Here is a 13,290-nt window from a genome sequence, read left to right as displayed (position 1 = left end):
AACTCCTTGTTCAAGAATGAAACGTGGGAGCTAGTGGAGCTTCCCGTCAATCGTAAAGCGATCGGTTATAAGTGGATCTTCAGAAAGAAACAGGATAAGTACAAAGCAAGGTTGGTAGCGAAGGGATATACTTAGAGAGAAGATATCAATTTCAATGAGATCTTTGCGCCTGTGGTGAAGCAAGTCTCTATCAAATTCGTATTGGCATTGGTTGCCTAATACAATCGGGAGCTGAAACAGATGGACGTGAAGACTGCTTTCTTACATGGGGAATTGGAAGAACATATTTACATGAAGCAACCAAAATATTTTAAAATACAAGGGGCAGCAACACAAGGTTTGTAGGTTGAAGAGGTCGTTGTATGACCTGAAATAGTCATCTAGGCAGTGGTACAAGAAATTTGTTTCTTTCATCATTAGTCAGGGGTTTACCAGGAGTGAGTATTATCATTGTGTCTATTTCAAGACACTGAGTAATGGGAAGTTCATTATCTTGGTATTGTATGTTGATGACATGCTCATTGCCAGTTATAACATGTCTAAGATCGACATACTAAAGGCTCGGCTATCAGAGACATTCGAGATGACAGATCTGGGGGTTGCAAAGAGGGTTTTCGGCATTGACATATATAGAGACAGGAAGAGGAGCAGGATATAGTTATCTTAGGCTGAATACCTTGAAAAGGTATTGATGAAGCATGGGATGGACAAGGCAAATTCGGTAAGTGTTCCCCACGCGGCTCATTTTCGGCTTTCTTCTTAACAGTGTCCTGAAACAAATGAAGAGAAACAGGTTATGTCTTGTGTGCCTTGTTCGAGTGCGGTTGGCAACTTGATGTATGCCATTATTTGTATAAGACCGGATATGTTACATGTGGTGGGTGTTGTTAGCAGATACATGGCTAACCCCGACACACAACACTGGGAGATAATGAAATGGCTACTTCGATACATTCAAAGTACGTAGGACTACGTCTTGACATTCGAAAAATCAGGGAAAAAGTTAGTAGGCTATGTGGATTCAAATTATGCGGGCAGTGTGGATAATAGAAGGTCAACTTCCGGTTGCTCGTTTCTGTTAGCGAGTGGAGCAATTAGTTAGATGTTGAAGCTTCAGTCTATGACGACTCTTTCTATAACCAAAGCTGAGTATATGATAGTGACAGAAGTGTTCAAAGAAGGTGTTTGATTGAGAGGGATGATAAATCAATTGAGACTTCAGCAGGAGGTCGTGCCAGTTAATTGTAACAGCGAAAGCACGATAAATTTAGCGAAGAACTTTGTTATCACTCACGTACTAAACATATTGATGTTCGTCATCATTTTAGCAGACAAGTGCTTGAGGAAGGAGGCGTGACTCTAGAGAAGATCCACACAAGCGTGAATCCGGTTGACATGCTTACAAAGGTGGTTCCTGCAGAGAAGTTCAAGTTCTGTATGACTTCTCTGGGTCTGGGAAAGATACAGTGAAGACGGAGTGTGCATGAGAAGCAATGATTGTGGAGCTATAATGGATACAAAGTAGAGATGGAAGATCGAGTACGACAAAAAGAGCAATGAAGTGTGAAGATTAAAGACATGGTAGAGATTGTTGTCTAATATCTTAAATCTATCTGTAATAGTGGAGTAACTGTTGATGCCATCGACAGATGCTCGATCCAATCGAGAAAATCTAGAAAAATCCTTGTTGATTGCTGGACAGTTTTGGAGGTTGCTACTCGATGGCATTGAAGGTTCTTTGATGTCATCAACTGGTCCTCGATGGTTGTCGATGCCACCGAAGGTACCATCGAAGGCGCATGCAGAACTGCGTAAGTGTGTGATTTGTTTCCTATTCCGGTTGCGGTAGTATATATATCAGTGTAATCGGGATTAGGGTTCTATAAGACGTGCTTTAGGGTTTGAGAGGGTTCTGAAGAGCAAAGGCTAGGGCTTTTCCTCTTAGGGCTTTGATCGGTAAGGTTTCATCTCTTGTAACTTCATTTTTCATAGTGCATTCTCGCTTTGTGCCATGGTTTTTTCCCGTAAGGGTTTTTCCACGTAAATTCGGATTGTTCTCAATTGGATTTGCTTGTGCGATTGCAATTATCTTGTTTGATTCCTCTCTGTGTGCTTCTGCGAGTCCCAACAACTTGTACATTCAGGCATACAAAACATACATAAATACTTATGTACATACATACATGTATGTGTGCATATGTGCATGCACGTGCGTATGTGTGAACACAAACATGTACATATATCATGTGTTCAAGTGTCTGGGCAAGTGTCTTTACATTTGCCTATGTGGATGTACTCACTGTATACAAATGCACATGTATGGTACATGTTCCTTTGTCTGTGTAAAACTTACAAAAACTAACCAGAACCTACAGAACATGTTTGGTTGGCAATATTGCAACCATCTATAATAAATATAATGAGTCATGCAAGCTAATCTGTAAAATTTATATTTAGTTTTTTATTAATAAAGAGGAAACATAATTAATAATAATTTAAACAAATATGGAGACAACTCTGATCAGCTCATTGGGAAACTCCATTGTCTCGGTATCAGATATGCAAGCTACTAGGTTAGCTAATCCACACACGATTTTGATGTCTTCATTGAACACGAAGGCACCAAACGGTAAAGCCAACAATTGAAGGAATAGAAAAACTTTACTGGCATTATAGTCCCATCTCTTGAGAATGATATCTCATTCTGATTTCTCAGAAATATCTTGGGTTCAGATTGCATCAAAGCGCAAAATTTGGTATTTGAAAGGGTGTTAATCCATGATGCGAAGTGACCAACACTTGCTTCATTAGTTATAAATGCCATGGCTGAAAACATTACTATCAATGTTCAATTGAGTGAAATTTAAAATAGTATAGCATTAAGCATATATAACTGATGCAACTTTTTGCTACCTATATCCAAATAAAAGAAGACTGATTGAGAACAAAATCGAATTGAATATGCTGAAAGCAAACACTGGAACATATTCAATTTACTTTTATAGTATCACCCATTGAAAAGGGCTTGGAGAACTGCATAGACACCCCGCTGAGCACATTCCCTAGGATGTCTCTGGATGCAAAAGCAGTTGCCACTCCTGCATCAAAAATAAAAAGAAAAACTCAGATCCAATAGAAGATAGATGAACAAAGAAAATGTACAATTATAGATATTCTCCAAAGCAACTCTGAACCAAAAGTTTGAAAATTATGAATGAAAAAGAAATATTTTGACAGTCTGCAGTGAATGATAGATTAGGACGGACATTTTTCAGTGCATGTATGCTGTAGTTGAACACTTAGGAGTGCAAAAGCTGAAAGTATGAGATGCTTTCATGTATGAGATATTTTATAAAGTTCAGGCGGAGAGCTAAGATGGTACATTAGGGTTATTTGTTGGTATATGTAGCACCAGTGGTTCAGTAATCCAAAATAAGATGGGTCTTATCTTGGATGGCCATGCACCAAAAATTCCCCAATTGATAGATCCTAGCCATAGAAGTTTGGACTTTTCTTTTTTTTTTTGGTTGAATGTGAACAATCTCCGTATCCGATCCTTTCCTGATCTTATTGGAGGTCGCTGAAGAAAATTGCAGTCCTGGACTGCTCAAATTTGAACTTATGTGGCTTGAGGTGGAAGGGTTCATTGACTTGGTGAAGGGTTGGTGGTCCTCTGTTGAGGTGGAAGGTTTAGCCAGGTTTATTCTATTCCTGAAGCTCAAAAGAGATGATTAATGGGTGGAAAAGCCAGGTGTTCAAGAAATGGGAGTTAGATGTGGATAAAATCTGCAGTGATGTTCAGGCATTGGATATAAAGGAAGAGGGTGGGGAGTTATCGGAAGAAAGCAGTAAGGGTTAATCTCTCGACCGAGTACAATAAGTGGCCAAAGGAGGAAGAGATCAAATGGGGGCAAAGTTCTAATGCCACGTGGCTTAAAGAGGGGGATAAGAAAACAAAGGTCTTCCACAGAATAGCTAGCTCCCGAACAAGAACCAACTGTATCCAAAGCGTGGTAGATGGCCAAAAGTGCATATTATCAACTATATACTTATGACAACCATTCAGTTGCTGATGGCAAGCATAATTGTTTCTTCCCAGAACTATTTGCACCATAACCAAGTACCATTCATAGCTTACAGTTAGCCTTTAACTAAGATGGTAAGTTCTTCTGTGAATTGACTGCTATGGAAGTCCTTTTTCTTACAAGGAAAATAAGATTTAAGTGTCAACTATTTGATATAAGGTCCTCAATCAATGAGAATAGCAAGACTCACAGATAGGCTCCACCACATGCAACTTAGAGAATGAGGTCACATAGGGATTAAGAATATTAGTTTAGTTATTTAATTCTTCTCTGATAACACTACAACCTTAAAAGAATCATGGCAAGATCTCGATGGTTCCCTCATTGGCAAGAACTTCATGGCCAATGCAAGGATGCGATCCAATCTCATATCGTCTCTTCGCGTTGATGATGTGGTTCTATCAGATAAATATTCTATTACATCCTCAATTGTTGAATTTTATTCCAAGTTACTTTCTGCTGATAATGTGGTCAGACCTCGTTTAGATAATCTCCCTTTCAGGTTTATCTCTGAGGCAAATGTCATATTATTGGAATGCTCGATCCTGATTGAGGAGGTGAAAGAAGCAGTGTGGGGATTGGGTAAGGACAAAGCCCCTGGACCTAATGGTTTTCCGATTGCGTTTTTCCAATCTTTTTGGGAATTGATTAAATCGAACTTGAATTTCATTTTTGATTTTTTCAAACACAACAGGTTGGCCATAGAGCTAGGAAGCACTTTCATTGCGCTTATCCCTAAATTCGAAGGTGCTCATAACATCAAGGATTTTCATCCTATAAGCTTATAGGTAGCCCTTGTAAAATTCTGCAAAAATTTTGAGTCAGGGGCTCAGGATAGTTATTCCTAAGATTAGACATTCTTGATTCTGTTCTTATGGCTAATGAATGCCTGGATTCTCAAGCTAGATCCAAAAAGTCAAGAACCATGTGTAAATTGGACCTAGAAAAGGTGTACGACCACGTCAATTGGGCTTTCCCGGACTATATGCTTGAAAGAATGGGCTTTGGTTTCAAATGGAGAGCCTGGATGAGATTGAGTTTGATGTCTCCTAAATTCTCTATTCTCATCAACAGTTTCCCTTTCGGTTACTTTAGGGCTTCAAGAGGTCCTCGCAAAGGAGACCCTTTGTCTCCCTTTCTATCTGTTTTGGTTACAGAGGCTCTCAGTGGTATGCTATCTTGTGGGCAGGAGGCTGGCTTATTTAAAGGTTTCCGTGTGGAAAATTTCCACCTTCCAATCAACCACCTGTAGTTTGCAGATGACAATCTACTTTTTTGTGAAGCAGAAGAATCTATGGTTTTTTATTTGAGTATGACTATATGCTGGTTTCAAGTTGTTTCAGGTCTTAAAATCAATATGTCCAAGACTGAGTTCTTTGGTATCAACCCAGACTCCGAGGTTTGTATTTCTTTGGCTGACTCCTTTGGTTGCAAGGTATGTCATCTCCCAACTCTTTATTTGGGTCTCCCTTTATGCATAGGAAAGCCCCCTAGCTCTGTGGGACAAAATCATCGAAAGAATGGAGAGAAAACTCTCAACTTGGAAGTTCAACTTGCTTTTGCTGGGGGGGAGATTGAATCTTATTAAGCATCCTTATCCAATTTGCCAATCTATTTTCTATTGCTCTTTAGATGCCCTAAGTCTATGATTGCGAAGATAGATAAACTTAGAAGAAATTTCCTCCGGCAAGGTGGCTCGAATGGTGTTAAGTTCCCCTCCTTAATTGGAAAGAGGTTTGTACTCCTAATGAGGAACGGAGGGCTAACATCAAGTACCTCATTTTGGTCAATGAAGCTCAGTTGGGCAAATGGGTTTGGAGGTTTGGGAATGAAGAAGACTGTTTATGGAGTCAAATTATAACCGCAAAATATGGCGAGGCTAGATTAGGATGGTGGACGAAGAATTCCTCCCTTTATTGCGCCTCCTTTTTTGTGGAAAGGAATAGCTAGATCCGCCCCGGTTATGTTTGAAAGAATATCTTTTAATTTGGGCAAAGGCTCCATAATAAGATTTTGGCTGGACCTTTGTAATGCGATCCCACTCTAGCTGAATCTTATCTTGTGTTGTTTGGAGTCTCTTCAAATCCGGATTCTTTGGTCAGGGACTGTTATTGCTATGATGGAGGCCAAGGAATATGGATTCCTCCTTTTTGTAGGAACTTCTCAGACTTTGAACCTTCTTTCCCATTTGCAGGGGATTTCCTTGCCTCTTTCCTCGCTTCTGGAAGACTCTATTCATTGGTCGCTAACAAGTTCTGGGCTGTTTTTAGTGTGATCTTTCTACAAGTCTCTGTCAGCTTCAAGTTTCTCCTCTTCCTGTCATACCAGTACAATTTGGTTCTATAGAGTGCCTCCTAACTCCTAAGGGTAGCGGCGTTCGACTGGCTTGCAGCAAGAAAATGAATTCTGACAGTTGATAATCTAAGGAAAAGAGGCATGTAGATCCCGAATGTATCTTCTTCATCTTCAAGCGGAAGAGACTATGGATGACCTCCTTATGCACTGCCCATTCACTTCCGATATCTGGTGGAGTGCTCTTAGGTTGGCAGGCATCTCTTAGGTTATGCCGATCTCTATAGACGAATTATTTTGCGAGTGGCATGTGGATTCAGGAGGAGCTTTGGGTAAAAATAAGTGGAGGATTATCTTTTTGGCGGTCCTCTGGGTTGTTTGGGCAGAACGAAACAATCAATGCTTTGGGAATACATCGGTTTCTATTGCGGGGGTTTTCTCGAGAGTTCTAGCCTTCTTCAAAGACTGGGCGCCTTATTTTCTGTTATAGGAGTGGGATTTGGCTGCTATGGAGCAGTCTTGTGTTCTTTTTCTTAGTTCTTGTTTTTTTCTTTTCTTTTTTTTCCCTATTGCCTTTCTGTTTTTGTTTTCTTTTCGCCTTTGTTCTCCCTTGCTTTCTTTCAATAAAAGTCTCATTTTTCAAAAGAAAATTTTACATTAATAAAAAGGGGGATAATATTAGTTTTAATACTACATAGAAGTAGTATGATTGCTCAATTAATTTGGATGATTAAATAGCAAAACTGTGTTTTCTATTTTTAAAAATCCATATTTTCTTAATCTTGGGGTGGATCTATATTCTTTTAACAAATCCATATACAAGCAATAGGCACAATGCAAGACCAGTGGCTGGACAGAATTCATGTAAAACAGGATGCATTTGATTCAGGAAATTAAAGATGAAACCAACAAATCTGATAAATTCTCTCACAAGTATTTTACTTGAGAATCCTCTTCTTCTTCTTTTTCTTCTTTTTTTTTGGTCGTTGGTTTTACTCAAGAATCTTTCACTCGGATCATACAGAAAATTTCCACCAATATTAGCAGCAGACATTTAAAGTTTACCTCCTATGCCTCCAACGGTCAAAATGGATTGCACAGCCACACCACTAGCCTCAGCTGAAGCCATCAATCCTAGCACAAGGAGACCCACAGATGAGAGCTTGTCTAAGGCTAGCAACCTTTCTCGATCAAGCCCACCTATGTTTTGGGTGGCTAGAGCACGGGTAAATACATTTGTCTTCCACCTATGTAGAAACCATACAAATGAAAGAATAACTGCTCCTCTGGAAACTTGTGGAATGTATTGTGATGCAATTGTGGTGGGCGCAATCATCACACCTCTGTAGAAGAAAATGAACAACAAAAACTCTATCGATAAGTTATAAGCCACTAAAAAGAAATGCAAACATAAGCAAGAGATGGTCTGGTTTATGGTCATAGCACTCAATGCAGCAAATCTAGAATACAAATTCTCAATCTAAGCAGTTCTTTGCAATTGTGATAGAATATTCATAATCTCAATATAACGAGCATTTGAGGAAGCCCAGGACTTAGTGCAGAGTTCATCCAATCAGTTTCGAGTTCATCCCTAGGGAGGCAACCTCTGAAGTGGACTAGCTAGCCAAACAAGGCATTGTGTGCTCTGATGTACATAGCATAGATATGCGTTGATGGTTGTCTTTTCCCCTCACCATTGTATTAGTTTCTCTTTCTTTAATAAAGTCTTATACATATATTTATATATTTATATATAATCATTTGAATGCTCTCTGTCAAAGTTTACAAATTCAAACTTAACTTGACAACAAGTTGCAGATTAGAAGCAATGCAACCCTAGAAGGCTTGAGAATGCCGCAAGGCATGCATTGGAACTAGTTTGTGAAATCAGTTTCCATACTTTGAATTTTTGTTTCCCCAATCTGCAGGATCACAACCAATAGTTTATTGGCCATATTTACAAGGCGATCAAAGATTTTAAAGTTTTTAGTTGATCAAAATAATCACTTAATGTGAAGCTTTGATGGGTGGACTAGTGGTTGACTTTCTCAGGATTTTTTTAGCATTTTATTTATCTTTTGACAAATTTTTTGCTCAGTTGGAGAAAACACACACAAAACTCAGTTGAATCAATTAGGTATCTAAAAGTCAGACTTGAGTATACCATGAGTCAGTTACTCATCCCATTAGAGTTGAGTTTCAAGCTTTTGAACTTTGCTATCAAGGTTTCATTAAAGCAATGGTTGAAACTTGTGATCAATGACTAACAATCAAACAAGTTGAAGACTTCAATGAAGCTGAGGTGCATGACTTGAGGTAGTGTTTCAGACTTCTCTAAGATCCCTCTCCGGTCCTTTAAATCTATCTTAAGAATTCAGAGAAGCATATGTTGTACATAAATAAGCAAGCTGAAATTGGCATGTAATTTTTGTTGTATTAACCGGATTATAAAGGGCTATTGATCTTTTGATCCTATTGATAAGTGGCAGTGCTTTAGGCACCCTGTTCTCTTGTACTATTGGGTATTTATATTGTCAAATGGACAAACATCTGTTGTCAAAACAACCAATTTTTTTTTCCACAACATAGTCAAACAGAGTCAAAATGCATTGCAAAAAATGTAAAGGTTCCCAAGTGGCTGTTTGGGGTGAGGGATTTGTGAAATCAATGGATTTCAAATCTCCTTTGTTTGTTTTTTGTTAAGGATTTTCCAAAACTGTGGATTTCCCAAATCCGCGCCTCCATAAATCCACGGATTTGGGGATAATCCAAATCCCCAAAAACTAAAGAATGGGCAAATCCTCAAAATGAGAGACTTTTATAAGAGAAGGAGAAGAAGAAGAAATCCTTTGCAATAAATGCTCCCCAAATCCATGAATTTTTAGTTTGATTCCCAAACAATAGATTTTGGAATTTGTCAAATGCAAATCCATCAACTTCACAAGTTCATGGATTTACAAAATTCACATTCTCATTTCCGTGATCCCAACCAGGGCCCAAACGAAAACAGTACCAATCTGATTCATTGTCATCATAACCTTGTACCAGATACTGTTTTGCCCAAATTATGCCAAAAACCCAATCACATGTAATTTGTTCATGTATCTTGGCTTTCCATTTTTGTTGCACACTCTCACAAAATAAATTTAGGTTAAGAAGATTTTCATTTTACATGTAATTCTTAATGGAAGCACACACAAACTAACAATGTCCTAAGAGCTGTTCCAAGAAAATCAGTAGTTCTGAAACCACTCTATTAGTTCTATCAATCAATGCATGGAGAGGAAATGTTCTGAAACTAAGAATGCTAAATATATTAGAGTAAGAGAAACAACTCACAACTGTGAGAATGCCATGAAGGTGATTAGATATCTCACAGGGTCTTCCAAGGCACCCCAAAAGCTTTTTTCATATGGAACTTGTTCATGAGGCAGATTGCCAGATAGTAATGCAGCAGATCCTTGCATCGAGTACTTGTGTAATCTCCTTAGAATCCTGGGCATGACCAGCCAAGCTAACAGTGCAGCAGACACAGTCCCACCAACTGGGATGATAACATCTTTCAGATATGGATGAGAGTCAACCAACTGTTTAACATAAGGAATGAGTTCGTCGGATGCCTCTTTAGCCTTATTTGCTGTATAAGTTGCAGCATCTACAGCAGACTGCCAAGCAATCTTGAAACTATCAACCCAATCACTTCCGACTACATTGGTGTTATCAACAGTTGATTCGCCTGCAATGGTTGTGGTTGAAACTTCTGCTTTATCTGATGAATATGCTCGATGAGATGACATTCCATTTACGCACAGAGGAAATAAAGCAATTCGATGGCGTGATGTATTTTTTACCAGCGTGCTGCTATGTAAACTTCTGGATGAAGGTACAATGGAATCAATCTTGAAATGCTGAATATCTACAAGAGACGGAAGAGACAACATTCTAATCTGGTTATGGCCTATATGCCCTAAACGGCACCGGCCTTTTGTGCGGTATGTATCGGACATACTTAGACCTGATGATATCGGAAGATTCTGGAAGGGACGTTTTGGAAAGTCCATACAAGAACTGTATGGCTGAATGGATCGCGTCTTAGAAGCAAGACTAAGGCCAGAGAAGAATGACTTCAGAATATAATTTCTAACTCCAGCCATTACTGCTTTTACCACACCCAAAGGAATTCACTGCTAGGGTTCACAAAGGAAATGCAACTTCTTCATCAAACTGGTTACCAAATCCTCTTGAAAGAGACTCAATCTGCAAGGGAAAAGAATAACATCATTCAGTGATCAGTGAATGATATCTGAATTGAAGATTAGCAATGAATTTCCAGTTACATGAGTAAAACCTAGATGGTGAAGCAATCACAAGATCAATAAATCTATGAACCAGGAAAGGCAGAACCTGCAGGAAGTTATGATAAACAAAAGGCAATACAACATCAAATGCAAAATATGACTACTTTTTTAAGTGCGACGACAAAATTTATTAAACACAAAATACTACAAGGAATCTATGAATGATGGCTAGTAATATATCTTCTTTTACAATAGGTTCACTGGCAAAGGTGAAACCTAGCGTGACCAGGGAACATGGCTTCAAGACACAGTTTGAAAGTTCACCAATGCTAGCTGCCCATGCAACTACAACTGCATCAAACCTACATGATTTGCCCGATGCTTTTTACCAATTACTCTGAAGGATGTTTATACATAATGTTCGAGCCAAACAACCAACTTATCCTTTACTAACCTTCAAACTATTATTTGAATATGTAATCCTATTGTATGAATTTATTGACATACATTTTTGATACAATATAGCAACCTTGGTATGAATTCCATTAAAAATTATTGGGGGGAAAATCTATGGATGATACAAACCCAATGCAAACGATAGTTATCAACGTGGGTTTGTATCCAATCACTGGATGAATTTGCCTGATTGGATGAATTTAGCATGATACATTCCCCATTCAATATGATATAGTACAATATATTGAAAATTGGTCTTGGGTAGTGTTTTAAATATCTTACACTACATAGTGCAGCTCAACCTTAATGCTATGTAGTTCATGGAAAAAGCTTAAGTCGCATGTAGCCTATGCCACATGATAATTGACATACAGTACATGCTACATAACCACGCTATACACTACATAGCTCACATTACAAGTTATTTTCACTACAATATTAAAATCAATTAATGTCTTCAATAATTTGCTATATTTTTCTATTTTCAATCAAAATTAATTAATCTTTTCAATGCTCCTAGGAAAATAATATAAGTAACAATATTAAATCAATTTCATTGTTCTTTCTTCACCTTTATACTTGATCACTGCCCTTTCCTATTACTTTAAGTTGCATTTGCCATTTGGTTTCATGAAATATCCAGGAATTTTGTTAGATTTCATTATTATTCATTATCAGTCTAATTTAGGCAAAATATCATGAAATTGGTGCAACCAAGTGGAACCTTAATTAAAAATCTAGAAGTAGCATGTTGCGTCCACATGATATGTTGCTTACGCCTCACACTCTAAAGGGATGAATGCTACGCTATACACGCTATTCACTATTTAAAACACTGGTTTGAGGGGGTGAATTGATCTCTATGGAGCAGGACAGATATCAATATCGCATGTTTGCCTTTTCTTTCTTGTTTTTCCTTCCAGAATTTGGCCCTTCATTGGCCAGACCATCATGTGGTCGGGCAATAAACTAAGATTTGATACTGTGGTACTATGGTTACTGGTAACTATCTGATCTCTGGCCGCAGATGCAAAGTCAACCAAAGTTGATCAGGTAAAAAAGAACAACGGTCCACATTCAACGGGCAAAACTCATGACAATCAGACATTCAGGATTTTCCAATAACCCCAAATTTGGGATTACCGCCTGTCGATGTGGCGGCCTACATTGCCAAGTGTAGCTCAAAACATCATATCTCTATAGATTATTACATTACTCTTTTGATTGTTATTCCTCAAAGAAATCTTGCATTCTGCTACGCTAACTTTTAACTACCTCCTTACCTGAAAAAGGGCGTGTTTGGACGCACAACTGAATCAAATCACAATCTGAGTCGGTCTTTGATTACACTTAACTTTTTGAAATTCAATCCAATTTTGCATCCCGACGAAGCAGGCAAAGCTTCTTTTTTATTTTAGTTTTTCTTGCGGTCGACAACCCTCACCATCGATCAGGTGGACAGTTGTAGGTTCGCATCTGTACCATTCATTGAGGACAATCATACTAATAAAGGAAGTTTGAAAGAAATGGGAATTTATCGTTTGAGAGGGAGCGTTGCTGACCTTGCGACGTTGATTTCGATCTAGGTGGCAATGCTCCCCGGCGCATATTAGAAGCTCGCGGTTGAGAGCTTTCACGCGAAGGCGGGACGGGTTGACGACGGGACGCGGATTGCGTCCTACCCCCGCCCGTCTCCATCTGGGAACGGATAGCAGATTTGAGTGGCCATCGTGACGTATGGGTCTTATCCACACCATCCATCCATTTTTTCGTATTATTTTAGGGCATAAAACCAAAAATTAGGGAGATCCAATCCTCAAGTGGACTACACAATGTGGATTAAAATATTACCGTTGAAAACTTCTTGGGTCCACAGAAATTTTGGATGGAGCTGATATTTTTATTTTCTCTTCATCCAGGTCTTTGTAACTTTATTAATAGTTTGGATGGAAAATAAACATCACAGTGGGCCCTATAAAATTTTCAACGGTGAAAATCATTATCACCGCTGCTTCCTGTGGTGTGGTCCAATTGAGCCCTAGATCTACCTCATTTTTGTATTTACGATCTAAAATAATACTAAAAAATTGATGGACGGTGTGGATAAGACCCATACATCACAATGGCCACTCAAATATGCTGTCCATTCCCTGCTGGAG

General features: G+C 38.6%; 1 protein-coding gene across 6 annotated transcripts in view; it reads right to left on the bottom strand.

The window, feature by feature from the left end:
* Positions 1 to 12,871, bottom strand: part of LOC131233337 (mechanosensitive ion channel protein 1, mitochondrial-like) — a 34,405-nt gene extending 21,534 nt beyond the window's left edge. The window contains exons 1-4 of one of the 6 annotated variants that reach the window (XR_009165183.1): positions 12,694 to 12,871; positions 9,717 to 10,634; positions 7,443 to 7,720; positions 2,998 to 3,098 (exon numbers count right to left, since the gene is read on the bottom strand). Coding sequence is in view for 3 of the 6 variants with exons in the window: in XM_058230023.1 (XP_058086006.1) it covers positions 2,998 to 3,098; positions 7,443 to 7,720; positions 9,717 to 10,531 (1,194 nt within the window). In the remaining 3 variants the exon portion in view is untranslated. Of the gene's footprint in view, positions 1 to 2,997; positions 3,099 to 7,442; positions 7,721 to 9,716; positions 10,635 to 12,693 lie in introns of those variants that run through there. The other 5 variants (XR_009165182.1, XR_009165184.1, XM_058230023.1 and 2 more) reach the window with 5 other exon arrangements.
* Positions 12,872 to 13,290: the final 419 nt, after the last annotated feature.

The sequence above is a fragment of the Magnolia sinica genome, chromosome 18, assembly GCF_029962835.1.
Source record: "Magnolia sinica isolate HGM2019 chromosome 18, MsV1, whole genome shotgun sequence".
Lineage (NCBI taxonomy): Eukaryota > Viridiplantae > Streptophyta > Magnoliopsida > Magnoliales > Magnoliaceae > Magnolia > Magnolia sinica.
This window is presented reverse-complemented; position numbering and strand designations above follow the sequence as displayed.